The 13401-nt window shown below is 51.0% G+C and overlaps 1 protein-coding gene across 6 annotated transcripts in view; it reads left to right on the top strand.

The window, feature by feature from the left end:
- RGS3 (regulator of G-protein signaling 3) overlaps positions 1-13401 on the top strand; it is a 222393-nt gene that overhangs the window by 11008 nt on the left and 197984 nt on the right. For 4 of the 6 annotated variants that reach the window (XM_019510367.1, XM_019510370.1, XM_019510366.1 and 1 more), the window contains exon 2: positions 884-1033. In XM_019510367.1, the coding sequence (XP_019365912.1) occupies positions 886-1033 (148 nt within the window). In that variant the 5' untranslated portion in view covers positions 884-885. Of the gene's footprint in view, positions 1-880; positions 1034-10326; positions 10427-13401 lie in introns of those variants that run through there. The other 2 variants (XM_019510368.1, XM_019510371.1) reach the window with 2 other exon arrangements.

Below are 13401 nucleotides of genomic sequence, written 5' to 3'. Positions count from 1 at the left end.
TGCACAGTAACTGCCATGCTCCAGCAGACTCGATTAACAAATCTGCTCCGATTTGCTGGAAGTCCAGCGTGTTGGAGCAGCCTCCACACTCATGTATAGCTGCCCCAAGCTCTTACTCCCTTGTACAAAGCCCATGCTTCTCCACAGACCTATTGAAAGCAAGCATGACAGTCAGTCAGCTTGCTTGAAGTCTGCGGTGCTGCTTTTACTGACCATGCTAATTTTACAGGTTCATGGTTGGAGATTAAACACTTCTAACCAGCCACTACAAAACAGAACGGCCTTTGAAACTCTTTCTGGCAGAGTTATAAAGGATAAACGCCTTTATCCATCACAGTATTCCAATGTATCGTCTCTAGCTCCTTTGAAGGGGCCTTCCATAGAGCCATTGCTTGTGTGCCAGGCAAGGCACTTGGTCCTGCATGCTCTGTGTGACAGACTGACACTGGTAATGGTTGCTGTTTTAAGGTGGCCTTTTGGAAGTGCTCAGTGTTGGCCCGTCTCTGTGTTGTCAAAGAACAGATCTGAATGGTCCTGCTTTGTGCAGAGGGTTGGGCTAGATGACCTCCTGAGGTCCCTTCCAACCCTCATTTTCTACGATTCTCTGAATGAACATGGGGTCCTAGTGAAACTCCCCTTCCTAATGTGGATGGTAAAGCTTTCCGCTCTGGTGTCCAGCTTGGAACTAGGCTGGGTTTAAGTTGCAGCTGTGCTTAATTTACCGTGGAAGCTACAGGGTGTTTCCTGACCAGCGTTGAAAGTGCACTGACAAAAGAGCGTTGTGGTGAAGCTGGAGCTGCGCATCCCCAAAGTGTACCAGCTCCCCTTCTGTGCCATGGGCCGAATGAGGCCATTCTCAGCCATGCTGTGTTTTCTCCAGCAGGGATGGATCTGGGTCTCTGCAGCGTGGAGCCAGGGCATGAATTGTCCCCTCGTGTCACCGTTTCTACTGTCCGATCCTCACTGAGGAAGCAGAGAGGGCAGCATGTGATGAGACGGAGGAAGATCAGTCATGCGAGAGTGAAAGGAAAAGGTAGGTGGGGCAGATGTGCCAGCCAGGAGGTGAACATGGGTGGCTTAGGGCAAGGCACTGCAGGCCACGCCTGGGGCTCCCTGCACGGGCACAGAGAAGTTCGGAGTACCGCTTGGCTGTGGGGGGATTCTGTATCTCTCTCCGGAGAGGCTCACAGCTGATGCTTGTGCAACAGTTGGATGCTTGTCCTGTGGAATACACAGGAACCAAGTAATTAAGCCTAGTAGTCCTGACATTGCCTCTGTGCATCTTGTGCTTGCTCAGGTGGCTGTCTAGCGCTCCTATTAAACTAAACCCATACAGTCCACACCCCACTTGCTAGACCTACGTATCAGGTTCAGAGGTTACCACAGGGTGGCTCCAATCTCTCTGAGTTGCCAAAAAACTAATTTGGTTTGTTGTGCTGAAACAAGGGCCTGTTCGGATGCTTACACGCAGCTGAATCCCTGTGTGCCCACTAGAGGGAGCTTTTGCCTTTCATGTGCTTGAAAGCACTTGGAAGCATTGGCTTGTGGCCCAAGCCATGGTGAGTGGGGAGTCATCTTGCTCCCAGCCTGCTCTTGTCAGGGGTGGTATTTTGTTGGGACCACAGCCTTCCTGAAACACGAGGGGGCTGGTGAGAAGATCATGCACAAGTAGCATAGTGCTATTTTGCACCTTGCACCCTGCCTCCGCTTCAGTTGTGACATCCTATCACATGAGAAGAGCTGTGAAGCAATGTAAGAAACCACGAAGTCCTGGTGCAGCGGCAGAGGAGCGCTGGGTACAGGGGCCTGTGTGCTGAGCAGGTCCAGTGTGCAGCATTGCGTGGGTCAGTGGAGAGCTGCTGTGGTTAATGTGATGTGAAGAGGGGCTGGTGGGCTCGGGGGCCCTGGTGGCAGTTTGCTCAGAGCTGGGTGGGCGTTCCTGGTATGGGGTATGGCTGTGCAGTGCTCGGTGGCCTGGATGAGGAGCACCTGCAGCACTGGTACTTGCCTTGCCTCCGGTTGTCTGTGATGGTGCCCAGGCTGCCTGCTCACCCAGAAAAGTGCCAGTTCCTACTCCCCACCTTCCTAACAGGTTTAGATTAAAATCACATCAGCCACCTTTGTAGAGGAAAGGAAAGTGGGACCGTACTAGCTACATCTAGCCTCAGAGACAACAGTACCGGTGAAGGAGTGGTGGTTTTGCCGCAATCTCTAGTGGCCAGCCCATGCCCATGGTCCTTGGAGGTTCACACACAGGTAGGTCCCAGCACATGCTAAGCTTGGGCTGCTGCATCTTTACTGCTCGTGGTGCTGCTCCTGCCTAAGTAAAGCTGCCACAAGTGCACTGTCACAGGACAGTCGCATTAATGCAGGCATGCTCTTAGACTCGGGACTCTGCTCTCACTCTGCAGCAGCCTCTGACAGGGTCCTCAGGTGCCCCCTTGCTAACCCTCCCCTGAACACCACTGACACCAGGGGCCAAAGGATCTGAAGGCAGGACTTGAGTGTTGGGGTCAGCTCTAGAAGGAGCACAAGACCTTCCCTTGCTGATGGCTGCAGCTCTGGTCCTAAGTCTCCTCTCCTGGCTGATGGCTGTAGTGATGTCCCCAGGCTCCCTCCACCTGGTATATAGCTATACAGTGATGCTCCCAAGTTTCTGAGTAGATGACTGTGGTGGCACTCCCTCCCTCAGGAGGCACTAATATTCTCTCAGGACCTGACTGGAGGGACCTGGGGAACTAGTTAGGGTGACTTTGGTTGGTTTTACAGTAGCACTTTAAGGCCTCTGTCAGCAGAGGTCACCTGGGCAGGGTTCCTGCCAGGATGGTCATGGGTGAAGTCTGGAGTCTGTCATTGGTGCATAGGTCCAAATTTCAGCTGCTGTAAAGTTGCCAGCAGGCTCTCTGCCCTATGGAGAGCAACTCTTGGAGCCTCGATTGTGCAGCGTCACGCTTACCTCTTATCAATTTGTGCTTTGAATTCTCTGAAAGGGAAGGGACTTGCATTTCCCCTGCTGGAAAAGTGAGTGACATTTGTCTTGGGTGAAAGCTTATGACGCACACAGTGTCCATCCTTGTCTTAGGGGAGTTGGCTGTTAGCTGTTGACACCCCAGCCTGATCTAGTTCACACATTAACAGGATTCACACATTAACAGTGACTGAGTGGTGTTTGCACTTGAGAGGAAGTGGCTAGCTGAACAGGGAGCAAACGCTAGTCTCCTGGGTGGGCTGCATTAGTCATCTTGTGGTTGTGCCTTTCCTCCTGCTTCAGAAGACCAATGTTCTCTGTCAGGTGTCACCCAGCACTGAAAGACAAGCCCCCCTTGGGTCAAATGTAAGGCATGTATGACAGTAGAGGCATAATTAGCATTTTTGGCACTCAGTGTACCAAACTGGGGGTGCTGTGCCCACTGTGCAAAAACTGCAACTGCTATGGTGTGTGCTCCCGGGTGGTGGGGGGAGGTGGGATCATTCTGGCAGTCCCTCTAAATTGGTTCCCAGGGCTAATGCACCATTCACCCACCCCTAGTTATGCTACTTCAAGACTGAACAGCTCCTTAGAACAGGAGGTGAAATCACCAGGTCAGTCGGGACGTCCACTGGGGAGTCAGGTTGACACAGTGAAATGGACATCCTGTGGCTGGTAAATGGGAGAGCAGGCACTGCTTGCAACAGCAAGGCCTGCCATGCTAACCTTGTGAGCTGGGCATATTGGATGCTGAAGGGAGGCAGCTCAGAGTGCTTGCAGAGGGAATTCTTGGTAATGTTTTCTGATTTAACTGGTACCAAGGCTCTCAAGAGGAGCCCAGGAGAGATGCACAACTTACTACCCACAAAGGGGGGCATCAGTTGGCAGATGGGGCAAGCAGGACTGATGGGCATCCTGTGGCCTGCTCTCCCTGCCTTCATTTATACCAGGGCATGAAACTACCAGATCCAAAGGGATGTTTCTTACTCTCACCCTCCTGTCTCTGACATGGGCATAAGTAAGCCTGGGTGCAGGCTGAGGTCTTGACCCCCTTGGGACCAATTAGCCAAGGAAGAACAGAGAGGCCTTCCCTGTCTGGGCAGCCCCCCTGAACCTGGCTTCACTAGCAACAACACAGGGCCAGGAGCTGCATGAATAGGAATCATGCTGCAGCTTTGCTGGAAATGATGCCAGAGTTATGAACCTCAATGGTATTTGGTGTTTCTTGCACCACAGCTCCTGGAGTTGGGGAACTACACTGCACTCCCAATGTCCATCTGAGAACAGTACATTTCTGGTCCTCTTGATGCAGAGAAAATCTGGAAAATGTGGCACCCTCTGAAAGGCTTCAGCAAAAGGAGCTGAATAAATTATCACCAAACAGATATGGTGCTGAGCCTTCTCATCTAATGTTGACATGCGGAGTGTCTGCACTAGGCATCATTGCTGTGCTGTGGGAAGGGCTCTGTCTGTGCAGTCAGTGCATGAGTTGCTGTTGCTTGAGCCAAAAGATTAAACCTGCTGCTTTGGAAACAGCAACAGACTTGAGCCTCTCTATGCTGTCTAACCATTGGGGCTAGGGACAGAAATTACACACAAACTGGTATAAGTGATCAGAAACTGGTTCAAATCTGCAACACAACAGAAGTTCAGTGCACATAAACCATTTTCAAAATGATTGAAACCAGTATAAGATAAACTTGGATGGATGTAGTATCAGACTTAACTGATTTAGGTTAAATTGGTGTATTCAGCTTCTGTCCCAGATCCCGTCCACATTCAAACTGACTCTCAGTCCCTGAGCATCCCAGGATGCTTTGCACTTCCCCAGCAAAACTCCCCTTGGAGGGTGGCGAGCTCGAGCTAGCCTTGGTCCAAGCTGTCTGCTCCAGCTGAGCAAGAAGGTGTGCTCTAGCGCCCCCCAGCTTCTGGCCTGGGCCACTGCAGACACATGGCTGTATTTCTGGAAGCAAAAGTGAATGTCTGTTCACTTCCTTTTTGGTTCAGTCTATGCAGCTTAGACTAACCTGCAAGGACTGAATTGATTCAGCCTCGGGCTTTTTGACTATCTGTACTTAGCCTAGAAGAAATAAGGAGCCAGGCTGGGGTAATTTGAGTAATACTGGAAACAGTGCAACATTAGTGTCCCCTGGACACAAGGTCTAACCCTCCTTCTCTGTGCAGACTCCGGGGACATGTTGTGTGGTTAGTGCACCGGAGTTTGAACCAGCTGTCTCCGGGTGTTACTGCATGTAGGGCACTGACTTGTGATAACAGGGAAATCATCTCTAGTGCAGACCAGGCCACTGCATTGAAATAAAAGGAGCAGCTAAAGGTTTAAAAAAAGCCTTTTTCTCCTCCTGGCCTGGGGCCTGGTTTATGGCAGGAAGTTGTTTGAGCTGTTGCTGGTAAAACTGGTATCAATGGGCCCTGCAATAGTGGTTGAAATGCATAGCCTGGAAGCTGACAGAAAAGAAGACATCAGCTGTGGGCTAACTGTAAGGAAAGAGCAGAGCCGTCCCTAGGGGTATGTGGGGCCTGGGGTGTAATTAGACTGTGCGGGACCCCGGGGGAGGAGGTGGCGGTGAAGGGCTGGAGCAGGTAGCACTCAGCAGTGGTGGCATGTGGCAGCCACAGTGGGGCCTGTACGGCACTGTGCATGGGGCCCCCCCGAAGCATGGGGCTCAGGGTGGTTGCCCCAATTTGCCCCCTCCCCCAGGGACAGCCCTGGGAATGAGTGAGAAGTGGCAGCAGGCATGCCGCTCCATAGCAGAGGGTGCTGGCTGTGCTTGCAGGCACTAGGCTTTGTAACAAGGAAATACTGTGCATCACAGTTCGTACTGCAGCTGGCTAGCTTTCCTCCAATCCCTCCCCCTCCAAGAGGTTGCAGGCAGTGTGTGCTGCCATCCCTGTAACTCTTTGCCAACTGGTTAATGGCAGAATTGCAGGCTGGATCCAAATAGCTGAGGATCCTTTTGAGCCCTTGCCCAGGATTTCTGGGTTACTTTCCTGAGTGCCTGCTTAGGGTGAACACGGAGCAAGAAAAACTTCAGGGGAAAAGAAAACCGGCCTCAAGTTTGGGAGAACATAGCACTGGTCTGTCTATGTGAATGGTCCATAATCCTGGTATTTTAACAGTTGGCTGTTAGCTATGTTCCTCGCCCACCAATGTGGCCATCCAAACATCTCTTTACTACACGTTTTCTCCTGTCCCAGCCACTACTTCCCACTTGCAGTTTGGTGCTAGAGAGTAGCGCAGTCCTAGAGTGCCAAGGGCAGCAGGGCAGGCTTGGGTCAGCTGTTGTCTTCTGTGGGTTCAGTTATCAACCCGCCACATGTTAGACCCTGTCTTGTTGGCTCCTATTGCAGTTTCCATCTTTACAATCCCAGCAACAAGGGATCTTCAGAAAAAAGAAAAGAAAAAAGAAACTGCACTACAAAAAGAACTTTTGAGCAGCATTCTGAATGCTGCAGTGTTGAGTGACCGCACAGAAACACTTTTTCTCATCGGGGATGACCTTTTCTCTTCTCAGTACCATCAGCTGGCCAATGCACAGTCTGTATCTTTGGAGGGCAGAATTTTGGGTAGAAAGTGAAGCTCTCTGCAGGTCATTTCCCTGGCTCAGACCCTCTTGCGGCCTGTTCCCTCCTGGAGTTCTGGGTAAATGATACAGATGGCCAGCTGGATGCCCGGCTCTTCCCTTTGCTCATCAACAGATGGGAGCAGGCAGTCCTTTTCCTTTGAAGCTTCAGGCTACAGGGTTTGGGGGCCTTAATTTTGAAGGTATGTGTAGGCATCAAATTCACACTGAAATCAATCCCTTTAACTCATTGAAAGCAGTGCATTTAGTTGTTTTAACATCTTTAAAAACCAGCCGCATGCCAATAAAGGAGAAATCCTGCATGGATAACAACACAAGTGTTTTGGGTGTAGTGACTTCTTGACAAATCAATCTCCTGTAGTAAACCAGCAGTGGGTGTGTGTTGCAGGCCAAGTTGACGCTCGTTTATACAGATTGGCTGTTTTATATCAGGGGTGTCACACACGTAGTCCACAGGCTGGATCCGGCCCATTGAGCCCTGCCATCTGGCCCTGGTGCTGCCCCTGGGTCTGAGCAGACCCACATGGGGCATGATGCATGGGGCAGGGCAGGGCCTGGGACTGTGCCACAAGATCCTGGAGTGGCTGGAATGGGCACCACAATCCGGCCAGGGGCATGTAGTGTAGATGCTGGAAGTACCACATGTGGTGCCTGCCCTAGCTGGGTTGTGCTAAACATGGTGCCTGCTCTGCGATGTGCACTGTACCCAGCACCTTCCCTGGCAGCTATGGGACTGCTTAAACCAGTCTGGGACTCGTGCTGCACATGGTGCCTGCAAGTTTCATCTGTAGCATAGGTCCTGAATGGCTGCAGTGGGTGCCACGTGCAGTGCAGTTCCCAGAGCAGGCATCACATATAGTGCAGCCTGGCTGGAGTGGGCACTGCATGCAGCACAGCACCTGCTCTGGCCAGTCTGGGATCTGGGAGGGGAGGGGGTTGTTGGGCCCAACTGTGCACCAGCCCCACACTGCTTATTCAGGACATGGGGCTATATGAGTTTGGCCCCTCTGTTTTAGATCTTTGATGACGTTGCTAGATAGATTCAATGAAAAATGGCCTAGAAAGATGGGGGGAAAAATGGGGGGAGTTCCCACTTTTTATATAGAAAGTCATAGGGGTTAGGGTCACAAGCCCTGGAAAATGGCCTCTGTGGCTTGCAATGAGGAACTGTGTGGGTGACTGAATAATCCGAGGGCTCTGGGGCCCGAGGCCAGGGCAAAAGACTCTGAAGTACAGTTGTCCTTTCTGATAGATGGTCCCTTGGAAGCAAAGAGTTGCAGCCTGCCATTGGGAGAGACCTGGGGCCCTGCTGTGCCTAAAAGACCTTTGGTCAAGATTCTTCTCCTTGCCCCAGGCTGCTGTGTGTGTAGCACTTTCTCCTCTTTTTATCCCAGGGTTGGAGTGGGTGAGGAAGGGATGGCATTTTCCTAAGCTCTTCTCACAGAATGAGCCATGCCTGCTCAGGCCTGCCCTGGGAGATGCCGTTCTGAATCTGGCTCTGCAGCTCTATGAGTTTGGTTGCTCCTCAGGGGTCTGCTGAGCAGCTTGGATTTGACTCTTCCTGGTTTAGAGATGAGGACTAATGGCAGCATCTCCTGCTGCCCTGTTCACTGGGACCTATGTAGCTATACCCACTCTACTGCACCATGTGTACATTGGCACTTTGGATGCAGTTGTGCTGGTGCACGTAGCATGTTTACTTGACCGCACATGCTACACAGCTCTAACAGATGAGTATGTAGCAGAGGCTGTGTTCACATGTTGCAGCGTAGACGCATACACAGCGCCTCCACTGTGAGAGTGCACCTTGCCCATGAGCTGAATGTGACCTCCACCATGAAGGAGTATGTGGGTAGGCCTGTCCTAAGGCTGCCTGGGACTTAGTGAAAGGTCCCTTTTGCTCTTGGGTGGTTGCTGACAAAGACATCTGGGCTCACCTTGCCTTGTGGTGCCTGATGCCCCGCAAGAGTGGAGCAGATATTGCTTTACCCAGCCAGCCTCTCCATGTTTGCAGACTATCCATCAACAGGGGGTGATTTTCACAGAGGTTCCCTGCTTGAGATGCTCTAATAAGGTAAATGTATGCTAACCCCACAGCCCCAGAAAGTGGCACAAGAAATGGGGGGAATTCCCACTTTTTATATAGAAAATCATAGGGGTTAGGGTCACAAGCCAATGGGCCAAAGGGAGGGAACAAGTAAAAGGCAAAGGAATGATAACAGTGGTGGCAATATACACTCAGTACCTTAATTTCCCCTACACCTCTGGAAGTGTCCCACAATCAAGCCTTTAGTCCCTGAGTGCTCAAACAACAGCAGTCTATAGCCATCCTCTCTTCCCCCCAGTTGGAGTCCAGCTCTTTCAGTCCACACAATCTTAGCTGACCAAGCCAGCGGGATCCCAAGCTCCCCTGTGCGCTCCTTCTATGTAGGACCACAGGCAGGGGGTGCAAACACTGTCCTCTTCTTCTCACTACTACTGCGCACACCTTTACAGTCTGCTTCCTTCCTCTTCTTTCTTCCCCTGCACTGCAGCCTCCTGAGAGTTTTCTGGAGTTGTAGTCTGAATTAACAGGCATTGCAGAAGACTGCATCCTCATTCCATCTGCTATTACACCGGTACTCATTACAAATGCTACCCCACTGTGTTGCCAAGGTGGGATTGGCCATAAATCGCATGCTTCTGGTTTTGTTCCCAGATTGGGTGAGTCTCTGGTTTCTTGTGCGAATGGCTGCAGAAGGTGAGTTTAAAATCTTGCTGTCAGAGTGTGCTTAGGTGTGAAAGTTTTGGAACTCCTTGCTCTGAACATCTCCAAGGAAAACCTACTTGCTTCAGTAGTCCTGGGTACTGACACGGTATGGCCCTGAATAGGCAGAGAAAAATAAATGTTGCCAGATTGCTCTACTTTTACTGTTTCCAGACTGTCTTAATGGGAATAAAGTGATTACACAGCTACCTGCTAAACAACCCTTGGCCTTAAAGGCATGACAGATCTGGGCAGCAGTCTGGGAAGAGTGCCCAGAGCAATGCTGTGTGTAGAAAATGGGAGAGCCTGAGGCGAACTGCTCTGCTACCATTAGGGAGATCTGGGTAACTGCCTGCACAGCGGAGGAGTTGCATGTCACTGAGAGTGGGGAGCAGGAGGTGGCACCTGCTTTGGAGCTGGGAAAAGCCAGTGTTATTACTTGTGAATATGTCAGTGTGTGTGTATCAGCATGTGTGTCAATGGGAGTGTGCGCGTCTGGGTATCCAAATGTATCTGTCTCTGGATCAGTAAATGTATGCGGTGTGTATATTTGTGTATGTCAGTAGGCACGTATATGTATTAGTGCATGTGTGGTGTGGGTGGGTGTATCATTGTGTACACTTGTCTTGCTGTGTAATTGTGCGAGTGTCTTTGTGCATGTTAGCTTGTGTGTCTTTCAGCATGTCAGTGTGTGTTGGTATCTGTGTGCGTGTGTGTACATGTGCATGTGTATACGTTACTGTGTGCATGCGTACTTCTGCATGTGCATGTGTTGCAGTGTGTGGCTGAAGCCCTGTTTGTTCAATCAGGTACAGCTTGCTATTCAAATCCGCCTGGGCCAATGGGAGTCCAGAGCCCTTTGTACTATTCAAATACATGGCGGTTAGAGGCAAGGCTCCCTGTGAAGCCTGTTGCCCTCGCCCCCTATTGCCTGCAGCCCTCCCCATGTTAAACAGCAGCTGAGGCTACTGGAAAGCGACACCGAGGACTCCAATTACAGGCTAATTAGAGAGGCAGAGGCAGCCATGGAGCACAGCACTGTCCACAGAGTCTCGCTGTGTGCTAGACAGGCTGCCCACCTGGATTCCTCCTTTTACCTCACAACATTTGGTAAGTGGCAAGTCTAGTGGGGGCAGCAGCTGGGCCATGAGTGGTGGCATTGGCATGGAGGGACAGATCGGTGTGAGCGGGCTGGGGGCACGCTGGGCTCCTAGGAGTGCAGCCAGGTGGCTGTTTTGCAGAGCGATGTGTTGGGCTGTAGCAATTCTCAGCCAACGCCATGGCAGCCCCTTCGAATCCAAGGCAGTTTCTAGGAGTTAGATTTAAAGCCATTCCCTGCAATAAGCTGCTCAGGCTGAGCTGCCTCTGTAAAGTGGCGACCCTTTTATTTCTGCCTCACTGGGCTGGAGACTAATCACTGGATCGTTGACTCAGCCAGGCTGAGCATTCCCCGGTGCAGGGAGTGCAGCGAGGCTGGGGTCTCAGTAAGACTAGCTGTAGTTGGGGGTCACTTTTGATTTTCCCTGATGAGTTTGGGGTGCAGGGCCCTGGCATTGTAGATTGTGGGGTACTTCTCCTGCCTGCCTTGCTGGGGGACTCTTGTCACGGTCCAGGAATGGCGGAGGTCTCAAGATAGGGACAAAGCTGAGGAAACGCTAGCCAAGGCCTTCTCTTCTGCTCACTTTGCTCCCTCTTTGCCTCTTTTGAAAGAAGGCTCTGATTTGGACCAAGCCTTGTTTCTGCAGGTTTGGAGACTCCCCAGCACGTGGCTGGTCACTTCCAGAGCCAGGAACTGCCAGAGCTGTGCTGGAGGCTATGTGCCAACGCACCCCCGATTCATAACTGGGCTCAGGCGCGTATCCCACTAGTACATGTACTCCTTTGCCATCATGGTGTCCTTTGTGCTAGAAACTCTGTAATTTCAGGATCTGGGGTTAGGGGGTCTCCATGCAGACACATGTGCTCCCCTCCCTCCTGGTCTGGGTCTAAAGACCTTGAAAGGATGAAGATAGGGTGTTAGCTTCCCATATAGTTTGTAATCTGGGGGTTGTAATGAACCTCTTTCTGTTGTCTCTGTATATGGCTGAGTAGGGTCAGCAGCTGTATGCTGCAGGTAGTCACTGAGAGGCTGAATGTGCTGCAAGTGGCGAATGCTGCCTGAGGCTCCATTGCTTGTTTGGGCTCCTCCGTTTTGTATTTCCAAGCTGTAAAATGCATGGATTCCTTTTAGCTGGGCTTCTGCTTGGGTTCACCCTAGCTCAGGAATTGCTGGCTGCAGAGATCTGTAGGGCTAGAATTATTTTTACCCTTCCATACCAATCTGTGCTCTTCACTGCAACCCCTGCTTAAGGAAGCATCTGTTTGGCTGGGGATATTAGATTGCTCTTTGAAAGAAGAGCTTTCTTAAAAGGACCATAAACTTTACAGGACCTGTAGGCGAGGAGAACATTAATCCAAGAGGAAAATATAGACAAACCCTGCATGCAGGTGAGAGATTGGGCTGAGATCTAGTGAGCTAAGGATAGTGATGGTCCATGTGGCTAGTTCCAGTGGTTCTCTCATGTTTGCTCACATCTGGAATAGAGCTGGAAGGCTGTTGATTCAAGTACCATGGCAAGTCCTGATCCTGTACCCAGCACAGATGCTATATTGCTGTTTCAGATGGTTTGGCTGGGGCCTGTTCTGCTTAAGGAGGCTTCTGGGGTGCCTGTAGATGCGCAGGATGCCTGCTCCAATGTGCTGTAATTACATTGTGTTAGAGCAGACTCGATTAATCAAGTTTGCTGGAGTAATTAGCACACTCCAGCAGCTCAGGCGTTTAATGTATTCAGTGTCCCCGTGCTAGAACGACATTTAGTTACAGCGCCTCCACCAAAATTTTGAAGTGCGGGACACTGAATATACAAGATGCTATGGGTGCTTTAATTGGAGCAGCTCTCAAGAGCTGCTCTAATTAAAGTGTACCTTCATCCCTGGAGCACGTGTAGATGCCCCTGCTTACTGAAGAGGTGGTTAAACCACAGCTAGGGTTGGAATTAAAGATCCTTTTAGACAAGTATTGGCTGTAAACCCTAGCACACTGCTTGGTGTTTCCCCCTTTATTACTACTTACCCTCATGTCCAAGGGACCCACTGGCTGGGCCAGGTGCTCCTCCACAGTATTGATTTGCTAAGGGGCCTTGAGATGCCGGTAGTACAAATGCAAGCAGGGCTGTGTGTCAGTGAGGTAGGAATCTGCCATGATGTGGCCCATGACTTGTGGAGCTCCCAGTTGGTAGCAGTTGGTAGTTCTTGGTACCTGGGTGTTGCTTAATGGCCTCTGCCTGGTTCCCAGTATCCACCAGAAATAAACGCACAAAACAGCAGTGATGTTTCCCTCTGTCTCCAACCAGCCCTCCATCTTGCTTGGGCTTGGCACCAATCACCTTCTCTTCTTTTGTGCTCTGATGTCAGCCCAGCACTGCACAGATGCTAGGGACAGACATTCAAAAAGCCTGAGCCTGAATTGATTCTTTGCAGGTTAGTTAAACCTGGCTAAGCTGAACTGGTTTGAAACTGGACAGACATTCTCTTTGGACTGAGGAAATTCAGGCACAAGGCTGCAGTGGCTCAGGCTAGAAGCTGGGGGGCGCTAGAGCAGCCCTCCCTTCCCTTCTGTAGGGAGCTGAGCTGAGTGGGGTGTGGCAGGACTCTCTCATTATAGAGGTCTGCCTACAGGTCTCAGGCTTTTCCGTGTTGGCTGCTCACGGGGTGGGAGTGTTGCTAGCCCCTAGGCCTGGGCTAGCACTCCGAAGCAAGGGAGGGGGGGTGTGTGCAGTGCATGCATCTGTTGATGATACAGAGCTTTTCAGTCTCCTTCCCTGCTTCGTCATGCTACTTGCAGGAAACTGACAGGCAAGCAAACCAGCGGTGGGCTGATAGTGATATCAGTCTTTATCACCCGATTAGCAAAATAATGGCCTCTCTCCATAACTTCAGACTTGTTAAACAGCTTACTGGCTAACCTGTTGATTAGCTCCAGACTGCCCTAAGCAGTCTCTGTTTTGTCTGCCTGCCCCAGTGAAATTGGAGAGAGACGCATATGC

This window comes from Gavialis gangeticus, unplaced genomic scaffold (assembly GCF_001723915.1).
Source record: "Gavialis gangeticus isolate Ggan-Ray unplaced genomic scaffold, GavGan_comp1, whole genome shotgun sequence".
Classification (NCBI taxonomy): Eukaryota; Metazoa; Chordata; order Crocodylia; family Gavialidae; genus Gavialis; species Gavialis gangeticus.
Note: the sequence above shows the minus strand (reverse complement) of the source record. Positions and strands in the feature narration are given on the sequence as shown.